The following is a 21,501-nucleotide window of genomic DNA, read 5'->3' as shown; positions in this document are numbered from 1 at the left end:
TCCGGTTCGCCATCCTGCACTAGCACACGTGCCAGCACGGTTGAACCGCGCTCTTTAACGAAAGCTTAACGAATCCGGCTTTTGTGTGTGCGTTAGTAACCAGAATCAGACGGGGCCCGCTGTTCGTGATTTGCTCAACACAACATTCAAACAACAACATCTGACTTGCGAGGAATCACACGAATGCACCGTGCGTGCGTGATTGCAGCGAAGCCGGTAAGCGAAAGTGCAGTAAAAACAATTCTCGGGAACAGGTAGCGGCTGTTTGCTAGTGAAGTGGAAATTCTGGAAGTGTTGATTTTTTTTAAAGTTTTCCAAGTAACGTTCGTATATGTTGTGCAGTTGGTGCGAATGTTGTGTGTGGAGTGTTCCGCGATTTCCAAAGCAAAGTGCGACCGATTGTCGCGTGTGCAATATCCTTTCGGGCCACCAAAATGCAGATGATGGCGATGTTGACGATGATGAGAGACGATGATGTTGCAGTTTCGGTAGCAATAACGGCCATGGTTGGGTGCGTGCATGTCACCGACCGAAGGACACACGCGATCGACTAGCAAACATCATCGTAAATTGCCGTCTTGCCAATCAAATGTGCTCAGTGTTTCCCATTTCGATCGATTTGCAACCAACAACCATCGCGAAATTTGCTCATGGAAATCAATAATATTTAACCCTTTTAATTCGTTTTTTTATTATACATATGTTGAAAAGAAAGATTTAAATTGTTGAATAAAACATGCAAATTATCCAAATTATTCATATTCCATATAATATATTCAACGTTTGAGAATATCCCCACACAAGTATGCAGTTGCGAAGATGTGTTTGTTACGATTTCCTCGAAATAGCAAAAGAAACGGTTTTACAGCAGTGTGCGACAGTGTTCTATACTCGTACGATCGGACAGCAAACGTAGCGCCGTTATTTGTCCATTATCCTGTCCGCCGTTGCCATCCTTGCCGCGTGTAAAAGTAGTGGTGACAACTGACCGACAAGACAACCGGCTTTTTAACTGTTTTCTGCAAAAAACCCAACCTTCAACTTTTTGGAAAATCTATCGTATTGTGCTTATTTAACTGCCAACAATTCTGCTTCACAAGAAAATTTTATTCCGTTCCAAAAACTGTTGAAAAAATAATGGACAAGATGGAATTAGCGCTCGCTCCTGCCGTGTAGTGTTATTTGCATTATGGCGTCTGTTCTGTAAAGTAGAAGGGCAAATTTTCATGGAAACGGTTCCAAAGGTTCCTGTGATTCCTACCAATAATTTGAGTGGTTTTATATGAGGAAATGAAAGAAATTTGTGCAAATTGAGAAGTTTAGGTACAAAAGGGCAACTTTTGTAGACTATTTTTTCCTTTTTGTAGCATGCGTTGATTAATATTTTCCTTTCCCACAGGGTAAATTCGTTTTGTTTTCCCAAGAAAGTGTGTGGTGCACGTTGTGAAGTGTGTTAACTGTTTTTGCATCCGTTGTGACAGTGCGTGCGTGTTTCTATTTTTTTTTTTCGTTTGGGCAATTGTGTGTATGCGAAAGTGTGTGGCCTTTTTTGTCTCTCTGTGTCGCGTCAAGATGCGTCGCAAAGTGCTGTTTTCGTGTGATGTGTGTATGAAAATAAAAGTGTTGTGAAGCGATTTGTTTCGCTGCCCTATACCGAAAGGGGCGTGCTGGAAAAGCTTCCCCATAGCGAAAACAAGAAAAGCAAAGAAAACGAAGTGTGATTTGTGAAAAGAACGCGCGCGTGTTCATGTGTGTGTGTGTGCGTGCGTGTGTGTGCCGGTACGTCTAGTGTTTCCGGAAGGTGACATCTTGGTTCTTGCATAAAAAAGAACACACATTCAACATGTCGAAAACAATCGAAACCCATCTGCAAAGCAACGAAGTGCGAATACCGAAGAAATCAAACGAATTCAATATGACCACGTCAGCTGGTAGTGGTGGTGGTGGTGGTGGTGGCGGCGGTCCGTGTCAGTACTTCAAGAGTTCGTTCGCCCGGTCGCTATCGTTCAGTCAAGGGCCGGGTGGTCCACCGGGCAGTGGGGTGCGTGGACCGTACGGGGGCGCAGAACAGCACTTTACCCGTTCGCTGGATTTTGATGTAAATTACGATCCGATTGGTGGTGTCGATCGAAACGACACGGATGGAAATGATGGTGGTGGTGGTGGTGTCGGCTCACACCAAATGATGATGATGATGGGCACGCCATCCTCCGCCTCGCCCGTGTATGAGGAGGAAGGCGAAGGAACGGTGTCACGCGGCGAAAGTGATCCCGATCCGGACGCGGTGTCTCTGGGCGGGATGAATGGAATCGAGACCAGCAACGGTGGCATTGTTAAAACGCTCTGGAACTACGCCAAAGGACAGGTAGGTTGTGCGGGTGGTATGAGGAAGGAATGTTGCATCTAAATTCCCGGTGGATTGTTCTGCTATCGAAGCGTTAGTTTAATTATGTTCTGTAGCTAAATGCACTCGACAGTATTTGGAATGTTTCATCTTCATTACATTGGGGATGCACATTTCGAGTCTTTGCTGTACACACTTTAGGATTGAAATTTATTTTTGTTTTGTTTAGTTTTCACCTTTTGTTAACACGTTTTTTGATCAACGTAGGAATTGGAGTTGTTCGTTTTAGCTTATTTTCAAAACATTATTAATATAATAATATATTACATCTATTGCAGACAGAGATCCTAACGTTTATTTAAAATTTTGATAATTTAAAAAAAAGTCCAATATTTTTTTTTCAATTTAATAGAGTTGAAGTTCCGGTGGAGCTTGATTGAGGTGTAATAACCTATCTGTAAATTCTTTATATTTTATTTTCATTTGTTGGATAATATTTGGTGTCCAGGTCCCACGGACATGATATCATAATATTGACTTTAATATAATACAAAAAAACTCTAAAAAAGCTATTTTTGTATTTAATTTCTCCTCATTTAATAAAATGTACTTTTTTTCTGAGAAGTGTTAGAAAAATAATCGTCATATACCATTGTATTCCAAAAATTTAAAAATATTTTAAAATGACAAATTCAAATCAAGGTTTTTTTTGTTCCAAAATTTGAAATACCTCATGAGTGACAAAAAGCGTGTAATTTTGAGAAAGATATTTTTGGCTGGTAATTACTAAGAATTTAGTATGTGAATCAAAAAGGTATGCAAAATTCTTTAAATTTAAAACTAAAATTGTGTGAAGAGTTTCTGAAGAAAATTGCTAGTCAATTGGTTTATAGATATTGGAGAAATTCGGGGAATCTCTTTGCAAGTCGTTATTTTCCAAAAAAAAAAGCTTTTAAAAATTGAACGTATGAGTTATGAGTTAGATTGCGATTCATTTACATTCTCAGCATTCAAAAAGAGTAGAATAAAATTTGCAGTTTTGCGTTTTGATTGAGTGCTCTGCAGGATGCTTAATTTGGGGCATGCTTTTACTGCATTCCCGATTGCAGAATTGGAATACGATAAATTCTGGATTGACTTTGCTGAAAGCTCTATCTCTCAGTCATGGAAGGACATTTTTAGTATCACACAAGAGCATCGTTTCTTATGTACCAGACATTTAAGGATTTTTTAAAAATCGAAATTAAATCCAATTTGAAAAACGATTTGAATTTCAAAGACATTTTGTGTGTGAAGATATACCTATATCTTGGCACAAGTGTTACCGTATTGGCAGATTTTTTTAAATTATTTTATTAATTTTATGCAACTCCTTCCTCAGTTCTATGCCCAATATCGTACAGAACTTTACATAGAGAATGTTTAAAGAAAAACAAGTAAAAAATCTCATCATCTAATTTGGTTGAATTATAAGCAATTAGCGTAGAAACACTAGATGTACATAATTGACATGCCTCGAATGAAGAATCCGCATCTTAAAACCAAACACAAACCACACACATTCTTATTAGCTTGATCAATTTGTTTAGCATACCTATCGGGTACAATCTCTTCTAGCGCCAAGGGAGAAGGTATTTAACGTTTAAATGCGCTTTTGTGATCTTGCGTTGGGGCCCTTTCCAATTAGCACCTTTATTGCGCTGGGAAAAGGAGTCTTAGCAGCAGCCGTATCTGGCGGTAATTATGGTGTCTTGATCTGATATCTACAACCGTTCTTAGGTGTTTTTTCCCTTCTTTATGTTGCGATTTTTGTAATAATGTTATCGCTTTCTTAGCCCTTTTCTTGTCCGAAGACACGCGATTCGGGTAGGTTAATGTTCATGTTGCAATGCTGAGAAGAATTAATCTTGTGCGGCTGTGTGCAGAGAAGCATTTCAAGATTTGTTTAATTTTTTTTAGCTTGTTCTTAAGCTAGGTATCAATTTATTCTATGATGTTCCTATCCCAGGGTCACATTTCATGGTTATATGAACTGGATAATATGTTCTGAGAGCTATGAACTCTGGTTAGATTTTATATTTGGATGTGCTTAAACGAAACGTTAGTGAAGGAAAAATAAGTAATTTCCAACGAGAATGACCAACGGTGCGAGAAAATGGCCTTTTATTAAACGTTATAGTTTGGCATCACCCGTGACGTAACCCGTGGCAAAAGAAACTTTACCAAATGCAACAAAAAGATGTGTGCAGTTTGCTGCAGCTTCCCCAGCACGATTTGTTTGTGTTTGGTAATATGAGCGGCTCATCTGCAGGAATGCAAAGTATGCACTCGATCCCGAGGAGCAGCAATCTCCATTGTATAAGAGGTGTGCAGACGTTATTTTTATAGCATTTTTTTTTGTTTGCCTCTACGTTTGCCTGTTGTTGTTCTTTTGTTGCATGGAGGTCGCATGGTTTTCGGCCACTTTCATCAAATGCGTGCCCATCATCAATTTTCCATTTGCCCAACCGTGGACAGGGCAAGAATGATGCTACGAAACGGTACGCAAACCCACCAGGGTTGGGGAGATTTGTGCATTGGTATGTGTAAAAGGGCGGCACAACGTTGCACAGCAGTAAAAATAGAAAACGCAATTTTGTGTCGCTTTTTCCGAGTGCTCCGGCGCGGCCCCAAGACCAAGGAGGTGAAAAAGATGGCTTGCATATATCGCACACCATCATTACGGGGGCCCCGTACATTGGCTTGTTCGGAGCACGTGTGGAATCATTCTTTACGTCGTTAAAAGGAATTTGGGTAAGGTTGTGAAGGGAAAATCGTTCTTTTTGAAGTTTTATGTTTTTTGGGGGGGGTTTTTTTTACAAAAAAACGATAAATATTTGCAAAGATTTCATCACCAGAGAAACTAACGACATTAATTTTTACAGATATTTAACACTTAAGTGACTATTTTGTGTTTAATTTTGTTAGGAAATTTTTTTATATAAGGAAGCTACCTCAGGTTGAAAAACTTTTTATTTCGTTGACTTCTTAGCCTTGAGGAATAGCAAAAGAATTGAATCAGACTAATATATTTAACGGTTGGACTACTAAATGAAATTAAAATTTAATTTATTTGATTGAAGAGGTGCTTAGTATTTTACCAGAACATGTATCGCACTCTGTACGAATATGCTAGCCCAAAGAGATTCTAATGATACTCAAGTCCTCAAGTCAAGCAATCATATGACATCCAAACCACTGTGCGATTTGGAAACGATTTTTGTCATTTACGAGTTCTTCTTTGGTTTAGTTTGGGTGGCGGAAATAGACTTTGTTGGACGACAAAATAAAGTCCCACCAAAAAGAGTTTCGCCTCTAGAAATGATACCCTTCTTTTAGATGAAAATAATACAATGCAATTTTGCAAATATTTTTCTTCATTCTTACATTTCAGAACGGAAAAAGATTTTGAAATGGAAAAACGTGCTTGTCATTTAGAAAAAGTTGAAAAAAAACTTATATTAATAGAGTCAGAAAAAATCCAATTATATGGCAAAAGAAAGAAAATTAATGTATGTAGTTGTGTACGAAATTCAAAATTTAAACATTCGAAACAGCTTGAGTTATTACACTTTTAAGGTGAAAAAATTCCATTATCCATACATAATGTATGCCATACCCGGGTATGCCGGTCTTAGTTTTGAGGGGTGTGAAAAGAAAATCACGAAAAAAATATTTGCGATCAACATAAAAATAAACTAAAAATGCGTTCTAAAAAGAGGATTAAATTTGCTAAAGACACAAAAAAAATCCGCAGGATATCTTTTTTCTGGAAAAAGTTATTGAAGTTTGAAAATGAAAAACATACACGCGGGTAAGCGGTCGTAGACATTACGGTTAAGTAGAAGAATAAGGGCCTTATATCTATTGCCATACACTATAGTAGTATGAAAAAAAAGTAACGTCAGGGATTTCTTTTAAAGGTAATTGACAGAAATGAAATTTAAAATTAGTGTATAGAATTAATTATGTCTAATTACGACTACTTTACGATAAGATAACTTTTGAGGCCTGTAATGGGTCCTTTGGGTCGCTACGTCAATTGTAACGTAGAATCTCTGACAGTAAATTGGTGAACTTCATAAAAAAACTTCATCTGTCAATTATACCTCCTTTCATTCTATATCCACTCTAACCAGGTATTCTTAAATCTTAAATTTCTTTACAGGACATTAAATCCGCAAACAGTAGCCCCGCCAAAAGAGCCATCACGCTAAAGTCAAACGGTACGCTCGGTGCACGAAAATCCATCGAAGCCAACGAAATAGAAGTTTTACGTCTTCGCAAGGTAAGTTCACAAAACACACACCGGTACTTTGAAAACGTTAAATACAGTTTAATGCATTTTCCAGTGCGCATACATATATACATGAGAAGAAGTAAAAAAATAGCACTTTGGTCCTTATCGTAAAAGCATCGTAAATTGTTGGTGGGGCCGGCCGTATCGTTTGCTTATGCAATGTAGAAATTATTTAATGATAACAAACTGACGGCGAATTAATTGTAATCGCATCTTTCAGCGCACGAATTCGCAGTAGGTCGATTTCTTTTTTGTTGTTGTTGTGGTTTTTGTTTTTCAATGATTTTGCACCGGCGATAAATAAGCGTGCGGCTGCGTCTCAAAACCACATCTTTATATGTTCACCAGAAACAGTGAGCGCATAATGTTTGCACTGTTATGTTATTATATCTTGATGTGGCCCCCACACCCCAACCTTGACACGATATCGAATTTTATTTTATTTTTGTTGCTCTTTGTTTTGATCCTGTGAGTGCTGGTTTTGATAAAATTTTAGTTTTTTTTTCTGGTAACAGTATACGCATTTCTAAATAGGTGTGAAACGTTTCCTTTTTTTGCATTTTGACAACTTCACTTTATCGACAGTGAAATAGTGTGTTGTGCTCCATACGTAATTTGTCGTTTTTAGAAACTTTTATCTTCTTTTGTTTTTTTTTGTGGTTTGGTCCGAGTTCGATTTTCAAGATCGGTCACAATCGTCGTTCGAGTTTTAGTTGGCGAGTGTAGCGTTTTTTTTTTGGAATGTTACTGTACAGATGCCTTACTTTGTGTTTGTGCATTGTAGGTTACGTATTGGGGGCTCTTCGTGTTTGGGGTCTTTCGATTGATTACGAAGCATTATTTTCACCTTCCCCCGGTGGATCATCTTTTCCACCATGCCAGTGTGTAGATGCTACTGTGCGGTGTGTTTGTTTATGCGTTAATTGTATTGTTTTTCATCGAGTGTTTTTCCCATCGAGCTCCAGCCGGACGAAGATGGTTGGAGTCTTGTGATATCGCGCTCGCACAGGAAGCATCGTGCCCGAGAAAACAATGTCAAAGTAGTAAAGTGAGACGAACGAAAAAAAGAGAGCTGGAAAAGCGCGAAATTAACGCTCACTGGGCGGGAAGGGGGTTTCCACCCCCGGATTCAGGGCGGGGCGGTTTTCCCGATGCACGGATTCACGGTCCACTAGTAACTAGTGAGGATTGAAAGAGAGAAAGACAGAGCCATGAGACAGTTGGGCCGTCGTGGTAGTAATGAACTTACCAATTAAGTAATTTTTGAAGAGCCTCCACATACCTTCGAGCGAAGAATTTCGTATCTTTGTTTTTCGCACCCCATCGTTTGTGTGCCGTTTGGTACCAAAAAGAAACGAACAAAAAAAACCGATGTTCCACTAACACATCCTCCTTTTGGGTTAGTTTTCCGTTCGCTTTTTTTTGTCTTCCTTCGTGTGCGTAAAAGGAAAATAGTTAAAGTAGCAAATCTTCCTTTTTTAGCGGAGGTTTGCAATCATGCCTCTCACTCGTCTCTTTCTCCACTAAAGGGTGGTGGAACAAGCTTGATAAAAGGGGTTTGTGGGTACCGTTGTTTGCGATTATCTGCGGGTGATTTATTTTTCTACGCCTTTTTTTCGGAAGCTTTTCGTACGCGGTTCGTAATTTTTGGTGGGGATAGTTTTTCGCCCACTGCACGCGCCCGGCTAAAGACGAGGAGTTGAAGGAGGCAAACAAAAAATACAGATGACTGTCGTTCCACTTATCTGTGCCAAACTTGAGCTAATTTCTGAAATGAAGGAAGTGGTTTATTTTAATTTCTAATACACTTATAAAGTTTGTAAGCACAACGGTTTGAAGTAGCTCACTTCAAAGCTTACGTCAAATAATTTAAAACCCAAACTTAATTTGATCTAGTATCTTTTTGTAATATTAATTCATGCATAAACATTCCATTTATAAACAAATTCCTTATTGGTAGTTCTTTCCGCAAATGCAACCTTTTAAATGGAGCTGTTCAAGCACATTCTTGTAATGCTTGTATATGATTAAGCACACTGAAGGTCAATAAACATCCCCTCTAAAAGATACAGGTTCAATTTATGAAGACATCGTACCACGACTATAAAGGGGGATCATAAATCAAATTCGATCTGATTTTCTTAACAAGGGACTAAAAAATGAAAAAAAAAACTGTGAGGAAAGGTGTTTTAAAAAATATTTTACGGATACATATAGATAATTGGTCTATGGCACCTCCACTCACCGTATGATTCGAATCGTTTACGAAATTTTTGCCCATTTATTGTTTCTTTTTTTTTTGTTGGCTTTTTTGTTTTACTGCTGGTGGACAGTGTAAATTTATCATAAATTAAACCCTTCATTGCGTATTGCGCGGGGGAGCTGTGAAACATTGGAATGGTGATAATTTATGCTATAACGCCCGCCCGCATGTGTGTGTGTGTGTCTTTAGTTAGTGCTATAAATCAGATTGTGACTGACAGGCCAGAGGCCAAACTAACCATCGGTTTTTACCCTAGGCCAGGAAGTGGAAGCGGAAAATTTCAACGATCCGGATGAGTTTGCGATATGAACGAAAAATTGATTGCGCAGCATATTTTCTGAGAGGCCTTTTAATTAAAACAAAAAGCCTACGGAGAGCAAAAAAAAAACCACAAACCTGACTACGGACTAATAAAACAGTTTTTCCTCGCCCACAAACACACTTGAGCTCGGTAGATAATCCGAAAATAGGCTTTAACCTTCGTCCAGTCGTATCTCGAAAATAAGTTCTATCGATAGTGATCTATTACGCACCGCACCGTTTGTGTGTGTCCGTTTTATAATTGAATGCGATGTTCTGGTTCAACAAACGCTAAATAGAGAGGAATGTGTAGTAGATTGTATGCGGAAAATATTGCCCATATTGGTCGGCGATTTCCTGTCTTTTTTTGGGAGTTTGATGGATGAATTTTTGTATTAATAAAACTGTCCATACAAACACGCCGTTTATATCGCTTAACCTCACGGTTACTAGTTGTGTTCAGTTTTTTTTGTTGAAAAAGTAAATGGCACGTTTGCCAACTGTAAAGACACGCAGTCCAAATTTATTGAAGCAAATTTAAAATTGGACACACAACTGTGTAGTTGGCACCGCGTTTCTTTCATGTCTAGAAATTGCATAAAATTGAGTTTCTTGCTCATTGAGTGGATGAATCCTGGCCGAATAGTCAATAGGATTTACTTTCCAATTTGTGGTTAAAGGTTGCCAAGTTCCGTAGACGTAGCCTAGTTTTTGGTTTTGTTGGCGTCACATTCTATGCGAACTTTGGAGTTCAGATATTTTTTTGGTCACGTTTGTTGGCAATACTTGAATTGAAATTAGGTATAAGAATAAGGACAAAATTTTTTTTTTGGAACGAATTTTTTATTCATAAACTTACAGTTGAAAAGTAAAACAACGAAAAACCTAGAAGAAATTCAAATCAACAAAGACCCCGGAAACGGGGTTTGCCTTCGTTCCCACGGTTCGGTATTCTACAACAAAACGTCGTCTCCCTTTGACAAAGTGAGATCGTTTTGCGATGTCCTTGGCTAAGGGTGGACACAGACACTCGGAGTTCGTGAAGCCCTTAATACTGCACCCAGCTACACAGCGTAACGTGTAATGAAACCGTGTACATCAGTCTAGTCCGGGACCGGTATGCTATGCTTAGATTAGCGTGAATGCAATAAGCACTTAAATCTGGAAACTAGAAAGTAGCAAATGACCTCCCGTGTCGTCTCGAGTTGCGATCGGAATTGCGAGACACAGGTTTTTATTAGCTTTACGGATCCTTACTCAGGGCACTTGTTGTTGATGGTGCAATAGAATTGGACGTTCACGGGATTGGTTAGGAAAACCTAACACCGACAATCTGCACTAAAGATCGAAAGGCTACGCTGGCCGTAAGATAAATTGCCAGAAGCGTTGGGTAGTTGGCAGCAAATCCTCTCGGCGTATCCATAGCACACCCATTGCTGCCCACGGATTTTCGAAACGCGAACGATTGGGAACTGGAGTGGAGTTACCGTTTGGTCAGGTTTTCGCCCAGATCGCTGGAATTCGTACATCTATTCGGTAGGGCGGTTGCCAAAGTTCGTCGGTACTGTACCCGCCTCATCAAAGGGTGTATCGTGTAAAGAGATGCCGTTTTGGTGGTATGATTTCGTAATTAAGTCGTGGCAATCGATGGTGGAGCGGTCCATCCTGCAGTGGTGTGTACCTGGTGTGTATCTCTCGACTGTAAAGGGAGACATCACTCGAGTACATAAGTTGGGTGTGCGATGCTAGGGTCATGATGTGTATTTCTAAGCTGTTACACCGATACCGCTCTGAAGTCTAGCGAGGTTTTAAAAAATTGCGAAACATATGGGAATGTGCGGTGGAGTATCGTTTGGTAAAGGACCGGTAGAGATGCTTCTACCACTCGTCATCACAGCCCGGTAAGATCTTGATCGTTGCGGTTCAAGATTCTGGTTCGCTGTATGGTCACGCTCCACTGCAGCTGGGTAGCTTACGGCGGGGTCTTCTCATACCTGTACAAGGAAGCAACGCTACTACGACGAGTGAATGCACAAATAAACAATGCGCCGCTTCTGGGTGTATCAGCTGGAATATATTGGTGCTACCTGTATCTGTCGTCTTTAAAGCACAGGTGTAATCTGTTGACATACAGATGTTGTATGTTTGAAATCTAAAGTAATAGGATGAATAAAGAGGAATATTAGTAGAATTTTAACAACTTGTTTATTACACATTTTTCCAACTTGCTTTTGTGAATATGAGGAACTCCCTTTTTTGCTGGTAACTTGGAGATGGTAACTTGAACCCAGTATGCATCTAATAAGAATCCAGTGCAAAAACAACGGATTTCAAACTGATGTAAAATTGAGCGAGATACCTAGATTATTCAAAAAGATGAACATAAAAAACTCACAACAATTGAAGTTTCAATTGTTTGGATTTAGTCTTAGACGATTCAACATGAGTTAAAATGTTTGCCTACAAACTATTTCAAACTCTTCCAGAGTTCTATATGTGGGAATGTACAAGTATTACAACTAACTATTAAATTGCATTGATCAGTAAAAAATGCATTCGATCATTCTGAGTGAAAGAACTCGACCGTGAAGTGTTGTGTGTGGAGAAAGGGTAGAAAAAAAGCAAAAATCATTCTTTCAACCACATTGGGCGCTCCCGTTGGAATTTTGACGTTAGGGGTGAGCTTCTGCATTTGGCCAGCCAGGTGAACCCTGCTCCCAACTTCGCCCTCCCGATCTGCCACACTGCCCTTCACACAGTTGCCTTTGCCGCACCTTCCGCCCGCTAACGTTGATCGTACGTCGCTGTAGTGCGGTGCCGGGGGAGTAATGTTTCACGACAGTGAATGTTCGCTGATGCGCATCGATCTGTGTCGAATTTGATTTCGAGATAGGCTTAGCTAAACAACGAGCGGAACGTTCGCCCATTGCGTGTTGTAGGAAGGAATGGGCTGGGTGGCGCGGCCTCTGATATCATACCTTTGCTTCTGGGCGTGTATATGTGTGGATGCACACCTTCAGTGATTTGTATGAGTGCGCATACACCGGCCAAAATCATCAACGGGAAAACACATGTGGATTCTTTTGGATGTTTATTTTTTTTTCTTCATTTAAGTAAAATTGCATTTTATGTGCGTAAATGTTGGTGTGGAGAAGCATATGTGTTTGTTGGAAAAGGATTTGTATGCGTGTGCACGTGCGCACATCGCAAACCACCGAGACAGAGACGCGCAAAGTGTCGAAAACGCGACAGGCCACAGCTGTGTTGTGTTTGGGCTGACAGTGGTGGCCAGAATTACAATTTCGCTTGAGTGACTCCCCGAAAGAGGTAGCAGTAGTATGCCGATTTCATCAACAAACATGGGTGGCCGCTTTTCTCTCTCTTTCTTTCTTTCCCGTGTCATTACCGCTGGAAATAGCTTGGCACTTGGTGGTGCGCACCGTAATATTACCGAAAAGGAAAACGCGCAATGCTGCGTGTTTTGGGTGTTGTTTTACCTCTGAGTGTGGCACCAAGATCGGCGCTCCATATCGATGTGTTGTGTGATACAGATTGTTTAAACGCGACTGAGCACGTACGTTTGATTGTGCGTCTACAAGAAAACACCTGCCTCTGGTGTGCGTTTTACTGGCTTCAGTAGTTTATGTTTCGTGCTGGAGGGTATCACAAATATCGTTCGCGCGCCATGCTTTTCACGAATAGCTATTATCTTAAAGGTTAGCACTATCTGTTGCTGTATTTAGTTGCATAATAGCTAGGCCGCCAGTTTGTGATGTTCTAAAGTTGGAAGTTTGTTCTACCACGATGTATAATATAAGCTACCATGCAATCCTTGAATAGTTTTTATATTACAGGAGTTTGAAGCGAAATAAATAGAGTTACAATGGTTGAAAATTGAAATAAAGTTACTAGTTACTGTTTACATGTCTTTTCTAGTATTGATTTCCTGCTGTGTCTAGAATAGTTTTGGAGATACAGATACAGAGATAGGAAAGATACAACTCCGGAAAACTTGGAATAGTAGCCTTCAAATCGATTCTGGAGCTGTTTCTTATATTGGATCAATTTTGGAAAACCTATGGAAAAACTCCAGATCAACCCAACTCCGAACTTTCAAATTATTGAGGGAATATTTAGATTTTCTCTCACCAACAAGTGGTCCTTGGTAAAATGATCAGAACTGAACTTGAGTGGAATGTTACGAAGTAGTACGAACGAACTGGAACATTTCGAAGTACTATGTCATAGTTCAGCACAATCTGAAGCAATTTGAAGAACCTTGAAGTAGTTCCGAACTATCTGGAGCAATTGGAGACATCCAGAGATTCTTTCGGCGGAATTCCACGGTTTCTTTGGGAAGAACCCCGAGTCGACCACGAGGATCTTTTTGAAATTGACTTCAGTGCCGGTGATGAAGTTGATTTTAAATTCATCGCAGTTAGTCTTAATCAATAATCAATGCATTTTGACGTGTCATGTCAGTACTTACCAACGAAGTGATGTTTTACAATAAAACTGTTTTCAAACTGTACATATAAATACTAATACAGAAGGGGTATGATCTGTACGTCACCCTAAGAAGTCGTGAAATATGGTGTGAAGAAAGCAGTTTGTAAACCGTTTTACCTTCGCGTACCATTTGCTGGCAAAAAGGTAGTAAATTTTTATGACATTGAGTGCGAAACAAAAAAGAAAATCCGACACAAAATGGAAGAAGGATGCCACTCCAGTGAATCCAGCCTCTAAACGGTTTTGGTTTGCTCATTTGTCGGATGTTTGCATACAACGCTGTGTGTTTGTCTGTCCAATTCTGCAACAGAAACGAAAACAAAAAAAAACCATCCCATTAGAAAGGGAACTAAGTATGGAGATGATGGAGCGAAGCAATCGAAAATTGGACGAAAGGTCAGCACCTTTGATCTCGATTCCGAACACTTCACACAGGCCTGTGTCCGCGCTTACAGCTCCGGCGATGATGGTCGTTGCAATTTGAAACCATTGTTGTGTCGATGAAACAATTCGATTCCATGCCCATCGTCACCGTTCCCCTTCCCCAAGGGTGGTGGGGTGTTGCACACGTGGTCAATGGCTGAATGCGTCGCAAGAAACAATTTTTGTGCTTAAACGTCCGCAAAGTACCCCGTAAATCGATTGATCGATTTAGCAGTGCACAGAGGAAGGCGCATTTTTGCATTGATGCGTGAGAGAGACGGATATTGTTGGATATTTTCGTCCGATCCGAGGTCCGAGTTGGAGTTGATTGGCAAACGCGAGTCTGGCCTATGGTGGTCACCATGTTGGGCTCTGGTAAGAGGGTTGGGGAGGGAACCGTGATGATGTGAAGGAAGGAGGGCGAGTTGGCCTAAAAGGAGCCATCATTTCTGGTAACGATCTTTTCCTCCATCAATCAGGAAGTGATTGTTAGAGCGTTAGAGGGGGGTGTAGCCAGCTACCAGCACCGTTCGAACGCTGCGTTCCGAAAATTGATTGCTTAATGACCATTTAGCTATTTCGGGGTCTCTAGGAGGGGCTGGCTTCTTCTTCCTTTCTTTCCGCCTTTTGCTAAATCGACATCTTTTCAAACTTCCTCTCGCGGGTTCGGTTCTGCACGTTTGGCTAGGCGCGATCTGTGTATGCGGTAGTAACTGGGCTTTTGGTCTCGGACTATGATGTGGTTTCGCATCATTTCTATCTCTTTTGTGTACACCCTTGCCTCCTGCTATGTAATATTTCGTCGGAGTAATGAAATTTTAGATATTAAACTTTGCCTATCCACTTTATCTTACTCACTGAAAATACTACACCCAGCCTGGAGTAGTGGGTCCCAAGATGTATAAGGGATGTAACACTTAAATTTGACCCTTGTAAATCATGCCACAAGTTGCACAAAGTGGCACACACTGTGAAGCGATCCTCCGGTAGGGGACGGCCGCTCTTAGATAGTCTTTCATTAGCTATCGTTAAGCTAATCTCGATCTCAATTTCCTACATCTTTTTTCGACATCAACTGTTAGTGGCATTTCTCCAATGTATTTTTTTTGTTGCTAAATTATTATGACGCCTTTTTATTTATGTGCTGCAGAGTGTTTAGTTCAATCGTCTTGTGTTTTCTTTTCAATTTGCCACAAAAAAGCTCACTTTAGGCTTTCATGGCCATTTGGAAAGGATGTACTGCAGCGGGGGGAGAAATGTGAAGATTGAGATTGGGTTATTATGGATGGGAAATGGGAAAATATTTAGGTTCACCGACGATGGCCTATTTCAAGCAACTCTTATGAATGTGTGACGCTAAAAGGGAGGAGAGTTTGGGCACAGTTTGGGAGAACAGGAAAAAAACGGGGTGGAGAAGCCATTTTATTAACGAATGAGCACGATTATCTTTACATCGGAGGAAATTATTACTTCTTTTGAACGGGATCTACGCCTAACAGGATATTTTCTCTTATATTTAAGATATTGGCGTTTTTGGCTTTTGCAAGACGGTAGACGTTAATGATTTTATTATCACATTTGGCATCATTTGGAGGCTGTCAAGTGTGTGATGTAACAGTTTAAAATCCTGTTATAATTATGTAAAACAATGTCAAAATCAAATTATGTGTCTTTCTCAACTGTTAAATTGCTCTAAAAAGACAAAAGTTCCAAAAATGTCTGGCTGCTTCGTTGGTCGTTTCCTGTACGAGCGTGTTGTGAATTTTTGTCGCGGCCTGTTATCTGCAATGCGCAGGACATTATAAATTCTGTACATGAACTTTTGGTGTCTTGTTTTAGAGTTTAATGATTGTGTGTATGTGTGTGATTGGGATGTCTGACTTTGTCCGATGCTTCGAAGGATTTTCATTTTAAATCTCCGTATACTACTGTCTGGATGGAGGTGTACGGCCACAAATATTGCCGGACAACAATTGATTTTTTTAAGTTATGAATTTGGAATCTGGAACACGGACACTGGGTTTTCTACTTATAAAGTAATAGCCTTATATGTTTAAATAGTTCGAAATTTCAACCCTTTTTATAACGCGAAATCGAGGTTTTATTGAAATATTATTGAAATATTCGTATTAAATTTTTTTATTTAAAAATTGTTTGTGGGGCATGTGGTGCATGTGAAAAACGGCGCCCGTCCACACGGCAGGGACCGGGTTCAAATCCCATCCGGACCGTCTCCCCGTGGCATGGACTGACTATCCTGCTACGTGGTAAAATAAGTCTTGATACGGCCAGGCCGTTCTAACCGAGCAAAAAAAAAAAAAATTGTTTGTACGTGTGATTCATATAAATCTGTCAATGATTATAGATGAAAATGTTCAAGAATCGTCGATGATTCATATTTCGGTCTCTAGGAAAATGTAAACATAATAAAAACAAAATAAGTCATACATTGTTGTGTGCTGTAAAATCCCCCGTAGACTACTTTCAACCAACCTCCACAAACATCAATACCGAACGTCCGGCAAAAGCTTTCGTTAGCAGCTTTAGCGTCATGTTTGATAGTGCAGGAACATGAGTGGGAAGGAAACGAAATCACCACTGGTTACGCGTTGTATTTCCAGCCTCCAGCCAATCAACCTGTTCTACATCCGATTCGGCAACACATTTTACCACATCAGCGAAGTTTGCGTGAGCATTACTTCGAAAGTGGGGTACAGACGCCGCAGTAACGTCCGTTCAAGATCTCGCGGATTAATCAATGAAGCTGATGTGTGCAGATACGTTACGGTTAGCCTCAACGAGCGTAGTAAAGCTGTTTGGAAGAACTTCGCTGATGCTTATCTGTATGTGAATGAAACGCCTTCTTCGCACCTAATTTCCGCCAGGCAGCACATATTTATGCTTACGTTGGTGAAGAGCATGCGAAGAAAAATAAATACATTTGTTTGGGAGATGGTCTGGGCACTGGTTAATCAGCTGTGGGCTGCTGGTTTCCGGAAGCGTTAAGGTTGCTGCGAACGAAGGTGCAATAAAAGAAATATTCGATGAGATAAAATCTTGCCCAACAACTCTGCTTCCTACATATGCTGCAGCTGGTGACAGCACGATGCACAAGCGCCAATATCCATCGTAGTAATATAGGGAGCTAAATCGCTGGACATACAGCCATGTACCAGGGAGAGAAGTATCCGCAAGCGCAAGCATCTAAGCGCGGCAAATATTCATTGCGTGAGCGCACGCGCGCAGACACACGGCACGCGAAAGATGACCGCTGGTCCGAAGACCGGTTTCGTTCTTGGAAGGCGAAAGTAAGAGATCATGCGCTATAACTCCACGTTTGGGAGTACGATTCCGCAGTATATCCCCCACGCCGCAAGAAACATCTCACTTCCTGGTGGATGATCCCGCAAGTAGTCGATCTTCCACAAGGTAGACAAGGCGGATGGCGGTAAGCGCTAGTACCGTCGAGCATCGTTCAGATGTTGTTTTAGTGGCCGCATTGCATCCGAATGATCGCGTGCGTGATTGCGCGTGAGTTTATAGCAAGACACGCTAACGAGAGCATCATTGCGTTTTAAAGGAAGAATTGTACGAACGGACGGTTCCTCCCGGACGTACCGGACTTGGTAGCTCTGGTACCCGGTTTGCTCGATATATACGTTGGAGTGTCAGCACGAAAAAGATAGCTCTATTTTTGGCTTATCTCATACCCAACTCGACCCGATTCGTATACGTGCAGGTTGGACGTGGGTTTGGACGAGGCCATGTCTGAAGTGTGAGTAGCACGAGACTTCCCCAGTGCAGCGTTTATGTTTTGTCCAGGGATGGTTTATTGGACACAGCAGAGCATAGATCAAGAACCTAAGAGTCAAAAGATCTAGAATGGATTTATGGTTTCGTTGTTTTTATTGTAATGAAAGAATATATACCCTATGGGAAGTATTAAAAATTTGAATGACCAACCACGATCAGATGCGTCGAGAGTGTCATAAAAATCTCTTCCGGAATGCTGGTCTCGTGCAGGCGCTTGAAGAGCTAAAATAGAGGGAAAAAATCTCGTCGAAAAGTCGTCGAGAGCATGGACTTAAGCCGCGAAACGATCGTAACCGTAGCTTTCGTACACAAAGGTTGGCAGTATGTCAAGATGCTGTCAAGAACACGCAGATGCGTCTCTATGCAGCAGCAAACCCCCCCGACACGCGATGCAAAGCTGCTCTTTTGATGGGCAATAAAAAATCTATCGAACCGCATCGTTCTCGTTCAAGGGTAGAAAAGAGGATAGGTAGGTAGGTAGGTAGGTGTTGGCTAATCTGTAGTGAACGAATAAAACGTCCGATGCCACGTGCCTACAAACGACGTAGCCGAAAGCCCACGTCTCATGTGAAATTGTGTTGGGTCTGCGAAGCGTCTAAAATTGGGTTCGATAGCCATGATTCTGTATTATGGAAAACAGACGGTGGAAAAAGCATTTTGTGTTTAATCGATTCTATAAAACAAGCGAAACTAACTTCAACTCGTGATACGATGGCAAGAAAAAAAGGATTAGGGAACGAAGCAAATTTGCACGTTTCAACCGTGCTAGTATGGTGGTTTCGTTTCGCTGACCTTTTTTATATTGGCAAAAGCTGTTGCACTGGAAGTTTATGATGCATATTATAGTATGCTTTATTGAAAATGACTTCATAAGAACAGTGTTGAATTTTTTGCCATTTGTGATTTATACTACAGATGTTGTGTTTCTTACGTCTTGAATGCTGAATTTCGTTAGTTAGCTTTATGAGCCGTTATGCTCCTTGAAATTTATATTAGAAGTTAGTGATGCCTGGGTCCCATGGACTTTAATTGGTAGAATATACTGAAATTAATAGATCAAATGACTAGGCACTAAAGAAACGGCAATTAGGCTATGGTAAGTCCAAGATAAAATAAGTCTTGTAAGTGCATTTTATTGCTGACATAACTTTTTAGAAGATCTTAAAACCACGAAGCTCGAAGTTTTGGAAATATTCATTAAAAGGAAAGGACCTTTTGAGGGGTTATTTAATATTTAATTTTAGTGTTTTTGCTTAAATCCTTATCATCTCAGTATTTGGAACTCTGTTATAGTTTACACTTGAGTAGATTATTCTCTAGTGTATAAGGTGCAAATTGATGATGATTTATCTATTTCTCGCACGTAATAACGTTTCAGTAGGAGAAGATGCCAAATAAACTTTTAAATCAGATAATCAGCAAATTGGGAAATCGTTCATTTCATTCCTCTTTTCGCTAGTCTACATTACGTCTGATTTTCCCTTGAGAAAGACTAGTCTAGCGGGTGTATTTCTTGGACGTGTCTGCTCGAGCAGTAGAGAGTAGTATTATGGTGCAAAAGGATGATGTTTTATATGCCATTTGTGTCGGTCGGTGTTGTTGTGTCTTCTTTCCACCTATCGTCTAGCAAAGAATAGTCGGCAAACTTTGCCATCACGTCGTCTGTGCACATCTCTCACCTTCGCCGGCTGGATATTTTCGGTGAAGTTTTCTTCCGGTTGCTCCTCGTTCGTCTGTGGTCTGTCTGGTCGGTGTCTAGAAATACGAGCACCGTGTCTGTGAATGCCTTTTTGTCCGTTGTGCTACTGGATGTCGGAAGTCACGTACACCGGTGGTGGCGAGAGTTCTCTCTGCCAGTTACTGAATGTTGCAACTCATCAACTTGTCATGACCTACACCCGCTAATACCGTCTTCCGTTGATACACAATGGGTTTCCTTATTATGCTTCCTGATAAACGTGTTGCAACATCTTGAGAATCATTGAAACGCTCCAACTGCTGTTTTCGTAACTTTTCTGTATAGCTGTCGTCAAACGTTTGAATTGTTTCCATAATTCGATGCGTTTAAAAGTGTTTTTGATAAAAGTTGAACAATAATATGTTCTATGATAAAGTTGAATTCGAAAATGAGTTAATGGATTGGTGCGTTCTATCTGAATAAAAAAATGGATTGATAAGACATCCTTAGCTTTCAATAGTTTATCGACAAGTTTATAGGATGATATACGATATTTTATAGCACAAACAGTGTCTATTCACCGATCAGAATATCAAGCATCGTTCCAATCTAGAGTACAACCCGGAACGATGATCACTGTCACTGGCGTTTATCCGGCGGGCTGTAAAGAATTTAAATGAGATGCGGCGCCATTATTGTCACTGCGCCAAGACAAGATGTGCCGACGCGTTTCATGCAACGGTTGGCACGGCTGGCACTGGTCGGTGTGTCGTTATGCAGGGCAAGAAATGCATCGCATAAAATCTCAATGCGTTAGTAGAACGCATCTCACACAGAGCAGGAGGGTGAAGTGATTTCCGAAGCTTGTGTACGGGCAGAACTGCGGCAATAGACGGGTCCCTCAGTTGACAGTGTTTAGTGTTGCTGATTAACACAACCCGCATGCACCTTGAAATGGAGGAGGAAGGTGTTGCATACCCACCCACGATGATGCTGCTAATGCTGCGATGGTACGGAATTGGAGGCAGAGAAAAATATTTGATCTGATTATTCCGCGTGATCTAAATGTCGCCATGGTGAGCGTCCCATGTCGCTTTCCATCTTTCCTGTAGTCATCTTATTATTGAATGCTTTTTTCTAAGATGACAGTGTACTGGCGCCGATTTCGAACCACACCGTAAAGCAGACAGGAGATGTAGAAAATTGAGCTACAAAACTGTGGGTTTTTCTGAAAACCATGAACCACAAACGCTTTTTGATGCGAGAATGTGGGTTTGTGATACGATTCTAGTGAAATGCGATATGCAACTTGTTTCTGGATGGAATGTGATATGTTTCAGGCGGTAAAGAACGCGCTGGTGTATCTAGGAGCAAAATTGATTTAATTCGTTTCGCGTGTCAAATTTGTTCCGAATGAATTCCATTTTTTTCCTTTTTGGCAGAATGATTAAATTTTAAATATTTTTTCTTTGTACGGTAGATAACATGACAACATATGTTAAATTCCTGTCTAACCAGTTGACCAGAAACTATCTTACACTTGAGGTGTTAGGAAATTTTTCTGACATGGACACGCTATTTAACATATTTGAATAACAATAGATCGGTTGTTATGCAAACGTTGCATGGCTTTCTGCCGTCCCAACCATCCCGAGCCACTTGATGCTTTCTCCTGTGCAGGACGGAGTCAGGTCGTCCAGAAGCCGCCAAGATTTAATCTCCCTCTCGGCAGCATCGACAGTTCTCCACCTTCCTTGCAACCGACAGACCACAGTAGCTTTGTATGGTGCTACAGTCGAAGGAAACGTTAAAGTACACTTTCGATCATTTAA

The 21,501-nt window shown here is 40.6% G+C and overlaps 1 protein-coding gene across 1 annotated transcript in view; it reads left to right on the top strand.

Annotated features, from left to right (window-relative positions):
- Positions 1-18: 18 nt before the first annotated feature.
- The window catches only part of LOC125771947 (uncharacterized), a 94,697-nt gene continuing 73,214 nt past the window's right edge, over positions 19-21,501 (top strand). The window contains exons 1-3 of the mRNA XM_049443157.1: positions 19-216; positions 1,400-2,365; positions 6,552-6,671. Coding sequence (XP_049299114.1) covers positions 1,844-2,365; positions 6,552-6,671 — 642 coding nt within the window. The 5' untranslated portion in view covers positions 19-216; positions 1,400-1,843. The remainder of the gene's footprint in view (positions 217-1,399; positions 2,366-6,551; positions 6,672-21,501) is intronic.

Source organism: Anopheles funestus, chromosome 3RL (assembly GCF_943734845.2).
Source record: "Anopheles funestus chromosome 3RL, idAnoFuneDA-416_04, whole genome shotgun sequence".
Lineage (NCBI taxonomy): Eukaryota > Metazoa > Arthropoda > Insecta > Diptera > Culicidae > Anopheles > Anopheles funestus.
The sequence above is the reverse complement of the archived record's forward strand: the minus strand, read 5'-3'. Positions and strand labels throughout refer to the sequence as shown.